Below are 15,481 nucleotides of genomic sequence, written 5' to 3'. Positions count from 1 at the left end.
CATCTGGACCCAACACTAGGCGGCGATCTATGCACAGATATGAATGTCAGCAGCCCTACATGCCAAGAACAGATGCATACTGGTAAGTAGCATATTCGAAATTCCTTCCTAAAGTAATTTCTCCCTTTCACCTCAATCAATCTGTGGAACTGCCTGTATTCTTCTCGCAGCCACAAACCATTGCAGAAAGAGCTCTACACACCCTAGATGTCAAAAGAGCTTTACTCGACTACATCGAGAGAACACAACCTTTTCGTAAAACCAAACAACTATTCGTGTCTTTCTCACCACCATACAAGGGCAACCCCATCTCCAAATCTGGGATAGCTAGGTGGATTGTTAAATGCATACAGATTTGCTACCACAAAGCAAAATGAACGCTATCTGTTCCCCCTAAAGCCCACTCTACACGTAAATTAGGGGCTTCCATGGCATTTTTAGGGAACATCCCCTTAGATGATATCTGCAGAGCAGCTACATGGTCTTCACTGCGCTCTTTCACTAAACACTGTTGTGTAGATGTGCAAACTAAGCAACAAGCTAGTGTGGGCCAGGCTGTCCTCAAAACATTGTTTCAAACAACTGCAACAGATACAGGTGGTCGCCGCTAGGAGCAAGTACTGCTATATAATCTATGCACAGTGTGTAATATGCAGCTCATATGCCTCGAACGGAATATGCTACTTACCAGTATCCATCTGTTCTTGGCATGTGGAGCTGCAGATCTACACCCGCCTCCCCGGCTACCTTTATCTGTTCCAGTTCCATGTGCAGTATCATCCAAAGGAGGAGTCCCATACCTCGCGACTTCCAAAGACTTTCCAAGAGAAAAACAACTGCAAACATCCGGGCCCAACACCAGATGGCGATCTATGCACAGTGTGTAGATCTGCGGCTTTACATGCCAAGAACAGATGCATACTGGTAAGTAGCATATTCCATTTAGGGGCACCCTGAACATTCCTTCCTTAGATCCAGATTCCGAAACAGCAAAGAAGATCAAGAAGCAAGAAGACCTGCCGTGCAGATGCTAGCAAGAGGAAGACACCAACTGCTTTGTCCCCAGCCCGGCCTGTCGATCCTCGAACCTGCTCCTGCTAAATCCCGGCATCTCCCGTGGCCAGCGACCTCACAAACCCTGGAGGACCTGGATTCCTTGTGAATCTAAGCATCTGGGTCTCCCACGAGTAGTGGTACTGCTCAAAGCAAATAACTGACCCCTGGCAACAGTCAGGAACTGCGAATCCTGCACACTCAGCACCCGTCAAGCCTGGCCTGTGCTGGAGTGGACAAAGACCACAAGGACGTTCCCTCGGCGACTGTGACCCCGAATCCAGCACCCAAGGACCCACCTCGACGCTCCTGGCAACGCCTGCAGCCTCCGAACCAGGGACCACCCCAACTGCGATCAACCGAGGGTAAGATTTCCCAACACCAAAAGGCACCCCTGCACCCGGCGGCCCCCTGTGTCCCGTTCCTGGGTACCTACCTATCCTCCAATTACCCAACTTACCTCTCGAAGTGGTGGTCGCACCTGAAGCATCTTCGTCCCCGAACTTGCAGCCTTTGTTCATTCTTGAGCTTCTCCATTACAATCCATTGAGCGCCCGATGGCTCAAAAGCACCCAGCCGCCCGAGAGCCCCTGGCAGTGCAACCTCTACTCCAATCTACTTCCCCATTTGCCCTGAGAAAGTGACCGGGAGCCCAGCTCGCACCGCCGCGTGGCCTGCTAGCCAGCAGCCACCAACCAAGGGCCCCCTGCCTGCCATAGGATAACATTGGGCCTAACTCACTCTGCACCCGGCTGCCCCTGTGCCGCTGAGGGTGAACCAACTGTACCTACCTGACCCTGGGAGACCCCTGAGTCTATACCCAGAACCTTAACTCTGCCAGTCGAGTACTTACCCAAAAGCTGATAACTTACTTTTCTTCCATAGGGTAACATTGACTGGTTCCACCTGAAAATTCTTCTAAGTGTGGAGTTTCTTAACTTCAAAATATTCACCTAATATCAAGCGAGTAATGAAAATACTCACCTGCTGTTAGGAGAGATCCCAGTGATGGATCTTGGTGCCCAGCACTGACCCTGAAAAGTAATTGCAACCATACTTACCACTAACTCAATTTTCTTCCATAGGAAACCATTTTTCTGTGAAATTTCTTCTGTCGATTTTTGCAAACTACAAATATTCTTTAAAAATCGTACCAACTGTGAAAACGTAATTACTTACCTGTTTTAGATAGATGTCCCAGTACTGAGTCTAGAACATACTTTACCTGCAACTTGAATTTCCTTCCGTAGGATAACATTGCCTGGTTTTTGCTAAATAAGTTTCCAAGTGTCGATTTTTGCAAACTTACTAAAATTCGTTAAAAATCGCCTGTATAACCTAAACGCATTCCCTCAACTGCTTACAGGTGGTACCCTAGTGCTGGATCCAGGATCCAACAATGAGCTAGAAAAAGTAACAATAACCCCACTTACTTGCTAAGTGAATTTCCTCCCATAGGTTAACATTGGTGATTTTATTAGAAAAAGTTTCTACGTGTCAACTTTTAAAATACCAAAATATTGCTTAAAAATCACAACAGTAACTAAACTGTATTTACTCACCTGTTTCGAGGAACTGTTCCAGGACTGAATCTAGGATCCAGTCCTGGAGTTAGAAAAGTAATCCTAAAAGTAATCAATTGCATTTACTTATACATTGAGCTCAATGGGAAATTCTAATTGTGTTTTAATTGTGTTGCCAATTGCAACAAACTGTAACTATTGCATTCAAAAGACTATTGAAAGGTATTTAACTAAATAATCTCATTCTGATACCGATTGTTGGTTCTAAAATAAAACCATATATTGTTATATACATACCATTGGCCTAGAGGTCAGTTATTGAGTGTGTGAGACCATTTGCTGGCTGAGTGTGTGCAACAAATGCTTTACACTGTCCTCTGATACCGCCTTACTGCTCGACCAAGCTACCACTTTAGAGAGTAAGGTTATATCTAACTTTAGCCTCTGCCAAACCTCTGGGGACTGTGGACTCTGTACACACTGTACCTAATTGAAGACTTAGAAGTTTGGTATCAAACTTCTCTGCACATTAAACCCACTCTGATGCCATTGTGGGATTTAATGTAAAATGCATGACAGAGGGCATCTTAGAGATGCCCCCTGAAACTAACCAACAACCAGCGTTCTGACTGAGAGGCTGCCTAGGCTGCCACCCAGCAGACATATTGCTGGACCCCTGGGTAGAGAGCCATCCGCTCTCCTGGGCCTGCAACAATGCACATCCTGGGCGTGGTGCTAGGTCTCCTCCCCCAGGGTGGGCAGGGGACGCTTCAAAGGCATGCCGCCTTTGTGAGCTTCTCTAGGTGTCTTGCTGTACCTAGCAACTGGCCCCCACCGGTTCTGACCCCCACTCTGGTGGGAAGACTGGCCGGAAACCCCAAAGAAGGAAAGGGGGTGTGCCAGCCTCTGCCAACCCCACCCCTCAGGTGGGGGAGGCGAGGTGAGTGCTGGATCTTGGTGCCGAGCACTGACCGTGAAAAGTAATTACAACCATACTTACCGCAAACCCAATTTTCTTCCTTAGGAAACCATTGACTGTTTTTCTGTGAAATTTCTTCTGTCGATTTTTGAAAACTACAAATTTTCTTTAGAAATCGCACCAACTGTGAAAACGTAATTACTTACCTGTTTTAGATAGATGTCCCAGTGCTGAACCTAGGAGCCCAGCACTGGATTACAAAAGTAACGAGAACATACTTTACTGGTAACTTGAATTTCCTTCTATAGGATAACATTTCCTGATATTTGCTGAAAAAGTTATTAAGTGTCCATTTTGCAAACTTAAATATATTCGTTAAAAATCGCCTGTATAACAAAAACACATTCTTTCAACTGTTTACAGGAGGCGTCCCAGTGCTGGATTCAGGATCCAACACTGAGTTAGAAAAAGTAGCTATAACCCCACTTACCTGCTATGTGAATTTCCTCCCATAGGATAACGTTGGTGATTTTTGCTGAAAAAGTTTGTCAACTTTTAAAATACAATAATATTCCTTAAAAATCACTACTGTACCCAAAACGCTTTTACTCCACTGTTTACAGGATCTGTCCCAGGACTGAATCTAGGATCCAGTCTTGTGGTAAGAAAAGAAATCCAAAAAGTAATCTATTGCATTTTTCTAGAAATTCCCAATGAGCTCAATGTATAATTGTTTTTGAAATTGTGTTGCCTATTGCAACAACTGTATCTATTGCATCCAAAGTCTGTTGCCTAGTGAAAAGTATTTATCTAAAGCATCTCAATCTGAGAAAGTATATTTTGATACCTATTGTTGGTTCTAAAATAAAACTACATGTTTTTATACAAAAACCATTGTCCTAGAGTTCAGTTCTTGAGTGTGTGAGACCATTTGCTGGCTGAGTGTGTACAACAAATGCTGTACACTGTCCTCTGATACTGCCTTACTGCTCGATCAAGCTACCTCTTTAGAGAGTAAGGTTATATCTAACTTTAGCCTCTGCCAAACCTCTGGGGACTGTGGACTCTGTATACACTGTACCTAATTGGGAACAGTATATACAGAGCCACTTTCTTACACCGTCCCCGAGCTTGCAGCCTTTGTTCATCTTGCAGCTTCTCCATTGAAATACATTGAGCGCCCGACGGCTCAAAAGCACCCTGCACCTAGCCGCCCGAGTGCCCCTGGAAGTGCAACACCTATCCTATCTTACTTCCCCACTTGCCCTGTGTAAGTGACCAGGAGCCCAGCTCCAACAGCCGCGTGACCTGCCTGCTAGCAGTCACCAACCAAAGGCCCCCTGCCTGCCATAGGCTAACATTGGGCCTAACTCTCTCTGCACCCGGCTGCCCCTGTGCCGCTGAGGGTGTAACAACTGTACCTACCTGACCCTTGGAGACCTTTGGGTCTATGCCCAGAACCTTAACTCTGCCAGTCGAGTACTTACCTGAAAGCCGATAACCTACATTTTCTCCATAGGGTAACATTGACTGGTTTCACTTGGAAATTCTTCGAAGTGTTGAGTTTTGAAACTTTAAAATATTCACTAAAAATCAGCCGATCAACGAAAACGGAATTACTCACCTGTTATCAGGAGAGATCCCAATGCTGGATCCAGGTGCACAGCACTGACCCTGAAAAGTAATTACAATCTCTCACAGGTTGGGGTGTCCATCTACAGAACTTGACAACGGGGTCTGTGGGACAACAAGTACAAAAGTCTTCACATCAACTATCTAGAGCTTCTAGCTGTGTGTCTTGCGCTGAAAGCCTTTCAGTCATACCTCATAGGGAATGTTGTCTTAGTCCGCACGGACAATATGACAGCTATGTACAAAAACTGGGGGGGGGGGGGGCACACTCTCTGCAACTATCACGTCTCTCCATTTGGCGTTAGCCAACCCATCACAGAATTCATCTTCTGGCAGAGCAACTCCCATGAGTGAACAATCGAATTTCCGACCTTACCAACAGGGTGTGGAAACAAATACACGAGTGGGAACTTCATCCCCAGGTTCTCCTTCCATACTTTCAAGAATGGGGATTCCCACAAATAGATCTGTTCGCCACAGTGGACAACTCAAGATTACTAAAACTTTGCGTCCAGCTACCCACACCCTCTATCAAAAGGCAATGCCCTATGGATGAATTGGTCAGGAATATTTGCCTACGCTTTTCCGCCTCTCCCTCTCCTTCCGTTTCTGTCTCGGAAGCTCAGGCAAACATCACTCACACTGATTTTGGTAGCTCTCACATGAGCCCATCAACTGTTATTCACCACACTCTTGGAACTATCCTTGGTTCCACATCAAAAGCTGCATCTCAGTTCCAGCGTTCTCACTCAGAATCAATGAGAAATCAGCCACCCAAACCCCAAGGAGCTCAATTTAGCGATTTGGCTCCTGAAGTCATAGATTTTGGATACTTAAATTTGCCACCAGATTGTATGACTATTCCTAAAGAACCAAGAAAGCCTACCACCAGAGTATGTTATGTGCCAAAATGGAAAATATATGTTGTATACTGTTACAACAATATTAATCCACTAGAAGCCTCTATTCAAAATATTATTTATTACCTTTTGCATCTATAGCGAGTTGGACTAGCCTACACATCCATTCCATTGCCCCTTGTGTCAGTAGCCGCATATTTGCAAAACAGACAAAATGTATCGTTGGTCGAGGATCCAGTAATTAAAGCCTTTATGGAGGTCTTGAAAAGAGTAATACCACCCAGAGGTCCTCCTGCACCAGTTTGGTATCTGAACATTATGCTTACCAGACTCATGGGTCCACCTTTTGAGCTATTACACAATTGTCCATTACAGTTTCTTTCATTCAAGGTTGCCTTCCTCATTGCTATCACTTCATTACGGAAAGTTGGTGAGCTACAAGCATTAACCTTAGAACCCTTCTTTCAGCTTCATAAAGATAGAGTAGTTCTTCGCACCAGCCCAAAATTCCTTCCAAAAGTGGTTACTGCTCTTCATATTAACCAATCATTTGAGTTACCTGTGTTCTTTTCTCAACGTGATTCAGTTGCAGAAAGAGCTCTTATCATACTTCATGTCAAAAGAGCGTTATTAAACTATATTGTAAGAACAAATAATTTTTGTAAGACAAAGCAACTGTTTGTTGCATTGATTTTTTTGTAGTATTGGAAAATGGAGAACATTGGAATTGGAGGAAGGTGGCGTGGTCTGGGAATGCAGGTTGGGTGAAAGAGTGAGATGAGTGTAGCAGTTTCATGTTAATGGAAGGATGGCGAGATCTTGCACAAGAATATCAGAAAAGTCTATGTGGATACGAGTGTGGGAGAGACTGTTTGAGGTGGAGGTCAAGTGGAGCAAACAGAGACTGGGTCTAGGAGGGTTGCTCAGGAACCAAGAAGAACATAAGTTTCACAAGGCTTCAAGATATTTGAGAGATTTTATTAGATCATTTTGAGTTCTTGGTTCTAAAGTTATTAATTGATGTGTGTTATTTTTGTGTTATTGCTTTTCTGTATACTGCATGTTCCTTATCATTTGCTGTGCATTTTTGTCTGTAAGGGGTGAGATGTTGGCTTCAGCTGGGATAGCTTCCATTTGAAGAATGTTATATATATACCATTTTAGAAATTTGAATGTTTGTTCCTTGCAGGAATTCCACACAGAGTTAGTTGATGTGACTGACTGGTGGGGAAGGACTGCTTGAGGCCGTTTTGCTTGTAATAAACCGATCTGGGAAGAAACAGATGTCTTGGTGAGATTTACTGCAATATTCTCCTTTTTTGTGACCCTCAAAAACAGGCTTTCTCTACAATACATTTTATTGGAAACCATGCCGAGTCCTGTAATGGCTATGACAACAAGTTGTCCATGTTATGACCCCACCCTGGGGATCAGGGTGTGCTTACCCTGCCCCCTGATGTTTTATTTACTTCTTTATTTACTGGACGCTGGGATATCATATTGTTTGTATTGTAGCAAGCCAATCAGGAATGACCAATCCCCTTTAAATTGGCCAAACTGAGTATATCTGGATACCAGCAGGCCAGATAAATCCCTAACATTTTTGGGTTGTTAACCCCTTCATGGCCATTCAAGCACCTTTTAAAATCTTAATTTCTCAAAAGCAACTGAATAGGTTTTACACCAAATAATGAAATACATGCTTTCTGAGTTAAGTACTAACTTTCTGTCAAATTTGAGGTAGCTCAACATCCTTTTTTTCTGCACCAGAGTACAAATTTTCCTCTGGGAATAAAAATTGGAAATCCACATTACGGTCCTCCCCACTTATCCTTAGTCCCTGCTTAACTAATTTGCTGAACATTCCTATGAATGAACCAAAGGAGATAAACGTTTTTGGGAAAGTTAAATTCTATATGGAAAAAAATAGAAAAAGAAAATATAATTTGAAAAGTGTTATGCACTAAAGCATTGTGGGTTTATGGTCATCATCACTTATAATTGACTCCCAAAGAGAAAACTTAAATTGAGGCAATATTGCCAGACCCAACCACTAGATGTTTGAGTAATGCACATGTGAATCCAGATGCTGTTTAAGCTGTAAAAACAAAAAAATTGTAAGTTACTTGTTTAATTTCTTTACAACCCAATAGAGACGACAAAGTAGGCTGGAGACTTTATAGCAGAGAAAAGCCTTGAGGCATTCAAAGCTATGCTGGCAGCACTGCGGAATGTTGAATGTTTGGAAGGCACTCAGGTCGTTGAAGAAAGAACAGGGAAACTGGAATGGAATGACTGGGATTGTAAATTTGATTTCATTGATAGGTTCTTGTTAGGAAAGATGGAAGGGTGAGCTGATGGTATAGAGGCAAGTGGTTGGAACGTGTTAATTTTTAAACAAGGTGTATCTGGAGATATGCAATATGGGACATAGGATAGAATCACTGGACAATGTGGAGAGAAGGATGCATAGAATTCAGGATTAGCTTCCTGTTCCTTCGCATAGGAATGTAACAGAGGAAATTAAAAATTATTTGAAGCCCGTCTGGCCTAAATCTGATTGTCCCAAATCTGACTTAGAGGTGACGTGGGCCACAGACTTTGTACGAGATTAATTTCCCCCAAACCAAGAAAGTGGGAACATGATAGCATGTAGTATATAGTAATTCTTCTTGATCAGTTGAACCCTATTCTGAGGTAAGCTGCTACCATGGAAGGTGATTTAGAAGTAGGAGACAAACAAGTGCTATTTGTCGCATTTTAGTGTGGAGAGACAGTACAAACGAAAGCAGCTTCTGGAACTATCGAAACAATTTCTGAAACAGCTTACAGAGGCATCTTTGAGGAACTTCGCTAGACAGGAAGTGATTTATGGTGGATTTTTTAAGGACTGTCAGGACATCATTGCAGATTAATCCTAGACAGTTTAACTGGTCCATCTTTCTTGTTTATTGCTACTCTCCTCAAACACCTTTCCTGATCCCACTCCTGAGGCCATGCTTGAGTGTGATGTAGTACGGGGTCGGTTTTAACATATGTTCTTTACGTGACATGTAGTGTAATGGTTTGATTTTCCACATTCATGTGCTCTCCTTGCATCCCTCCTCTACCTTGGCTTTACCACTTATTATGTTATCCTTTCCATGCCTTTGCTCTGGCGAGCAGGATGTTTTGTTTGTTGAGAGGTGATATGGCAAATCTTGTTAAATGTATTTGGTGTTCTGATTCGTTTGCTGCGATTGCCTTTGAGGGGTCTAATGATAATTTGTATTAGCTCTTTGTCTTTTTTGGATCGTCTAAACCCCCCGAATCCCACCTGCACCTGAAATTGCGTTATTCATTTCAATACATTTTTTAAAAAAAAATAATAAAAGAGGGGGAAAAAAAAATACAGAAACCTAAATTAGGCTCCAGTGCGGATTCAGACCATGTGGCACCATATGTGCAACTTTCTACGCCCCAAGACATACAAGTGTGTACACTGTAGGGTCAACCCCTTCCTGGTATGATAGGTATGACCGTGGCAAAAGCCTCAGCAGCTGGAATAGAAACTGAAGAATGCTAAGGATGATTGCAGCGGTACCTGACGCTAAAGACACTTAGCTGGGAAGCAGAGACCTGCAATGGGATAGAAACTCCCAAGATCTTATAACTATGTTTCGTTTATTTAAGGACGTGTCCTGTGTTACAGAGTATCTGTTGTCAGCCTTGACTAACTCCAGTGCTTAATTTGAGCTGGTGGTTTCTGGTGCTCAGCACCGGTACTTAATTGTCAGCACAGGTGCTTGGGACAGCCTGCCACAAGGGGGCGCTGTCTAGGTAATTTAGAGGTGACCAAAATAACAGTTAATTATTAATGCTATATTCATTAAAATGGACTATTTTCTGCCGCCCAAGCCATTCTTATAGCTTTGGGGGCCTGAAATAGTCTGAACTGTTCCACTTGCAAGAGTGTGATGGTTGGTAGCTGTGTTGTAACTATCACTGCCAGCGCTGGCAGGGGTAATGTGTGGTGGAAGCTGCAGTGGCCTCCTGACGAGAACCCTAGCGCTTAATTTGTTTTACAAATTAAGCACTGACTAACTCTTTGCATTCTATAGGAAGCAGGGGTGAAGACATTATTCAATCACTGGCAATATGTAATGGATACAATTTAACAAAATGCTTAGACTCCCATCCTGAAGTCTGAGGCCTCTGTGTGTTTGAATAAGTTTTTACTTTAAGTGCAAGCACCTCAGGTTATTGCACGTAACTTAAATATGAGCGCATCTACAGTGTTTATCAAGTTGGCAGATTTTACTACTAGATGATAAAAAAACAAAAAAAAACAATGGGCCTAGGCTCTCACACAGGCAGGTACCTCTTGAGTGCAGCATGGGTTTGCGGAACAAAGCAAGAAAGTCAACATTATAGCCTGCCTCAACCACATTCCATACCACAACATCAACAGTTATCCCTGCTTAAATGAATCTTGGAGATTAGAGATCATATTGATTGACATACACCTCCCAACCCCCAATTGCGTGGATCCATTCCTAGACAATGACTCGAAATAACCATTGGTGCTTTTTTTTTTTTGCAGTCTTCTAAAAATATATTCTTTTAGAATCACTTTGTTACAGAAACTGAATTCGGCTGTGGCTTACCAAAGTTTTAGAGGACTATTCACAAAGTTAAACTTACCCATGAGTGAATCTACACCTCTAAGTGTATTCTTTTACTTTGTAGTAAATTTACAGTCGGCAATGGTGACTAGTCAGAAGTATTACATTTACTACAAAGTGTAGATTTGGATGTTCCCATCCACTGAACACAGGGGTTGGAGCCTAATTTGCAGGTGTAAAGTTACTACTTGTAACTTTTCACACGTAGGCGGATATCTCTTCCACCGGGGTAGAAATCTCCATATGATAGAGGCCAGGCAAAAGTTGATTAAACTTAAAAAAATACATTTTTAATCATATTTTATGGTAAGTATGAACGTAAATTAATGTTGTATATTTATTTTATATCTAGAAAAAAAAAGCTATGGCACTATTATATTAATTTAAGTTACAATTATTTTTAAAGGTTTATTAAAAACACCTGTTTATATTTACTATGTGGTAAAGATTAGGCTTCATGTATATAATTAATTTTAAATATTTTTTTGAAAGTTCGATTTTTAAATAAAAACAGTTATCTACATATTTTGATATAAATACAATAATTTTGAAAAGATGTTTCGACAGGTGTTTTAAGTCTCTTCCTTCATTACTTTCTATGGGAGGATAGTTGGGCATTGTGAGAAAGTGGCTCTGTATATACTGTTCCCAAATAGGTACAGGGTGTACAGAGTACACAGTCCCCAGAGGTTTGGCAGTGGCTAAAGTTAGATAGAACCTTACTCTCTGAAGTGGTAGCTTGGTCGAGCAGTAAGGCAGTATCAGAGGACAGTGTAAAGCATTTGTTGCACACACTCAGCCAGCAAATGGTCTCACACACTCAATAACTGAACTCTAGGCCAATGGTTTATAATAAAAAATATATGCTTGTTTTATTTTAGAACCAACAATTGGTATTAAAAAATACTTTCTCAGAATGAGATGCTTTTATATAAATACTTTTGCAATATGCAATTGACTTTTGTAGAAAGTTACAAGTGGTTGCAATAGGCAACACAATTTTAAACACAATAATGCATTGAGTTCAATGGACGTTTCAAGTTATTTGCCACAGATTACTTTTAGGATTACTTTTGGAATTTCAGGACTGGATCCTAGATTCATTCCTGGGTCAGTACTTGGAATCAAGTGATGAAAGTCGACTTAATTACTGTGATGATTTTTAGACAATATTTTGCTATTTTAAAAGTTGACACTTAGAAAATATTTCATAGAAAACAGTCAATGATTACCTATGGCAGAAAATTCATGTTGCAGGTATAGTATGTTCTCGTTACTTTTGTAATCCAGTACTGGGTGCCTAGACTCAGTACTGGGACCTTTATCCAAAACGGGTAAGTAATTACGTTTTCAGAAATTATACGATTTTTAAAGAATATTTAAAGATTGCTGAAATTGACACTTGGAAGAAATTTCACAGAAAAACAGTCAATGATTTCCTATGGGAGAAAATCGGGTTACTGGTAAGTACAGTTGTAAGTATTTTTCAGAGTCAGTGCTGGGCACCAAGATCCAGCACTGGGAGCTCACTTAAGAGCAGGTGTGTATTTTCTTTTTCGTTACTCGGCTGATTTTTGGTGAATATTTTAAGATTTGGAAAGTCCTCACTTAAAAGAAATTTCAGGAAAAGCCAGTCAATGTTACCCTATGAAGAAAATTGAGTTATCGGTTTAAAGGTAAGTACTCGACTGGCAGAGTTAAGGTTCTGGGCATAGACTCGGGGGTCTCCCAGGGTCAGGTAGGTACAGTTGGTTCACCCTCAGCGGCACAAGGGCAGCCGGGTGCAGAGAGAGTTAGGCCCAATGTTATCCTATGAGAGGTAGGGGGGGACTTGGTTGGTGGCTGCTGACTAGCAGGCCACGCGGCTGTGGGAGCTGGGCTCCTGGTCACTTACTCAGGGCAAGTGGGGAAGTAGATAGGTGTAGAGGTTACACTGCCAGGACCACACGGGCAACTGGGTGCAGGCTGCTTTTGAGCGTTCGGGCGCTCATTTGATTTCAATGGGAAATCTCCGGTTTAGAAAAAGACTGCAAGCTCGGGGACGAAGATTCTTCAGGTGCCACCACCACTTCGAGAGGTAAGTTGGGTAGTTGGAGGATAGGTAGGTACCCCGGGATTGGGCACAGGGGGCCGCGGGGCGCCGGGTGCAGGGGTGCCTTTTGGTGTCAGGAAATCTTACCCTCTGTTGATCGTGGTTGGGGGGGGGGCACCTGGTTCTGAGGCTGCAGGCTTCTTCAGGAGTGTCGAGGGAGGTCCTTGGGTGCCGGACTCGAGGTCACAGTCGCCGTGGGGTTGTCCTCATGGTCTTTGTTCACTCCGGCACAGGCCAGGCTTGGCGGGTGCAAAGTGTGAAGGGTTCGCGGTTCCGGGCTGCTGCCAGGGATTACAAGTAGATTTTGAGTAGAGCCTCATGGGAGTCCCAAACGTTGAGATTCAAAAGGTAGCCAGGTCCTCCGGGGTTTGTGAGGTTGCTGGCCACAAGAGATGCCGGGTTGGAGCAGGAGCAGGTTCAAGGGTCGACAGGCCGGTAGGGCTGGGGCCAACGCAGTTGGTGTCTTCCTCTTCTTAGCAGCTGCAGGGCAGGTCTTCTTTCTTCTCGCTCTTCTTCAGATTTCGGAATCTGGAATCTGGGGAAGGAGGGTTCAGGGTGCCCCTAAATACTAGATTTAGGCTCGTTACAGGTAGGTAAAGGGCAGGGAACAATGGGTCCCTGTCCTGGAATGGGTACACCCCCTATCCTGTACACACCCTATCCTGTGGGAGGGGGGCAGTAGCCTAGTCCTGATAGGGCAGGGCTTCCCATCTTCAAGATGCAGAGAGCCCGGAGATGTGCTTCACCTCGCCTCTCCCACCTGAGGGGTGGGGTTGGCAGGCTGGCACATCCCCTGTCCTTATTTGGGGTTTCCGGCCAAGCTTCCTGCCAGAGTGGGGGGTTGCAGTGGCCTGGGGAAGCTCACAGAGTCGGCATGCCTTTGAAGCTTCCCCCTGCCCATCCTGGGGGAGGAGATTTAGCACCTCACCCAGGATGTGCATTGTTGCAGGCCCAGGAGAGCAGGGGCTCTCCTACCCAGGGGTCCAATAACATGTCTGCTGTGTGGCAGCCCAGGCAGTCTCAGAACAGACGTGGATTGTAGGTTAGGTTTTAGGGGGCATCTCTAAGATGCCCTCCGGTGTGCTTGGTACATTAAATCCCACTCTGGCATCAGTGTGGGTTTCATGTGCTGAGAAGTTTGATAACAAACTTCTCAGTCTTTAGTGTTGCCATTATGGTGCTGTGGAGTTCGTGTTTGACGAGCTCTCAGCACCATGTACTCTTAAATGGCAGCACTGCACTTACAGTGCCCAGGAATGGACCTGGGTACTGTACGGGCACAGGGTTCCTGCTCCTGTGCCCTCACCATTGGCATAGGGCACCAAGCTAGAGAGGTGGCTGATGTTTGCCATGGCAGTGTCGGTGAAGGGCATGGCACACAGGGATGTGTGCCATGTCCACTCTTTGTTTTGTCTTGCACCCAGACACCCAGCCTGCAAGAGCAGTGTGTGTGTGTGATAGGGAACAGGGCCTCTAAGGGTGGCATAATGAGTGTTGCAGCCCTTAGAGGCCTTCCCTGGTCACAAGGCCCTGGGTACCTAGGTTACCATTTACCAGGGGCTGACATGTGGCCAGGGTTTGCCAATTTGGGTTTTGTGTTTCTAAGCAAGGAAAATAGTCCCTGAGCACCTGATTGGCAGGAGTCCAGGGTACACTCAGTCAAAGTACATTCAGCAATTCAGCAAAACATGGGGGCATACCATGCAAGAAAGATGGCACTTTCTCACAGGCATGTGTGGTTCTTAAACATCTGCAGATCTGAGCTAGAGTACATGTACTACTCTGTTGGATCCTTTTTAGCTGTGGTAAATTTAGAAGTGTATTTTGTGAATAGCAGTAGGCTTATTATTTTGTGGGTGGGTGCATGGATCTCCCTGGCCCTGAAGGAACTTCTCCCTTATCCCCTTCTAATTCCTCCCTAAACCCTTCCATCCTAGTAGTAAGTATTTCTCATTTTTTCGCCACTCCCCGTCCCTCCCACATTTCCCAGTAAAACATGTGTATGTAGGGTTGGAGATACCTGAACATAAGATAGGAGAGGCAGAGACCTCTGCATGTAGGTTAGTGAATAACATTTTGTAGTATGTTCGTAGTACTGTTGAAATAGTACTAAATGATCTACAAAATTAAGTTTGTGAATAGGCCCCATAGTGTTTAATGCAATTTGCCCATACATAATCTTTAGTTGGACTTGTTTTGCTGAAAGGAAATAAGTTATTCTCTATGGAAGCTTTGATAAATCTATTCTAATGTCAACAGAGTTGTCTCATCCTTCCCTCCCTGCAGGTTGCATTAAAAAGTATCTATCAAAAACATGTTGTGCCTTGCTTAATTACTAAAACTGCTTTGTTTAGGTGGTTGACGTACACTTATGCAGTGATTTAACTAATGTATTTATCTTCCTATTCAGGTTTTGGCTGGGTCAGCAGCGTTGCAAACAGTCGATAAAACATCTCCCCACAGTAAGCAGTGAAACATTACAGCTAACTAATTATGCTACTCACCCTGTCAACAACCTCTCGAAGCACAAGTTGTTCATCAAGCTCACACGCCTTCCACAGTATTACATTGTAAGTAATTGATTGAGCTGTATATATCATTGGGTGGGACGTAGTTGAAGAACGCTGGTTTTCTTTTTGCTTATAGTAAAACATGACATAAATTGTAATGAATGCTCAAGAACCGAGATTGTTAAACCTCTTCCCAACTTTACAAAGGAAGATTGATTGAGATGTATT

The 15,481-nt window shown here is 43.4% G+C and overlaps 1 protein-coding gene across 2 annotated transcripts in view; it reads left to right on the top strand.

The window, feature by feature from the left end:
• Positions 1-15,481, top strand: part of MED14 (mediator complex subunit 14) — a 1,045,467-nt gene that overhangs the window by 289,335 nt on the left and 740,651 nt on the right. For both annotated transcript variants that reach the window (XM_085622933.1, XM_085622932.1), the window contains exon 13: positions 15,154-15,313. In XM_085622933.1, the coding sequence (XP_085479059.1) occupies positions 15,154-15,313 (160 nt within the window). The remainder of the gene's footprint in view (positions 1-15,153; positions 15,314-15,481) is intronic.

This window comes from Triturus cristatus, chromosome 8, assembly GCF_964204655.1.
Source record: "Triturus cristatus chromosome 8, aTriCri1.1, whole genome shotgun sequence".
Lineage (NCBI taxonomy): Eukaryota > Metazoa > Chordata > Amphibia > Caudata > Salamandridae > Triturus > Triturus cristatus.
The sequence above is the reverse complement of the archived record's forward strand: the minus strand, read 5'-3'. Positions and strand labels throughout refer to the sequence as shown.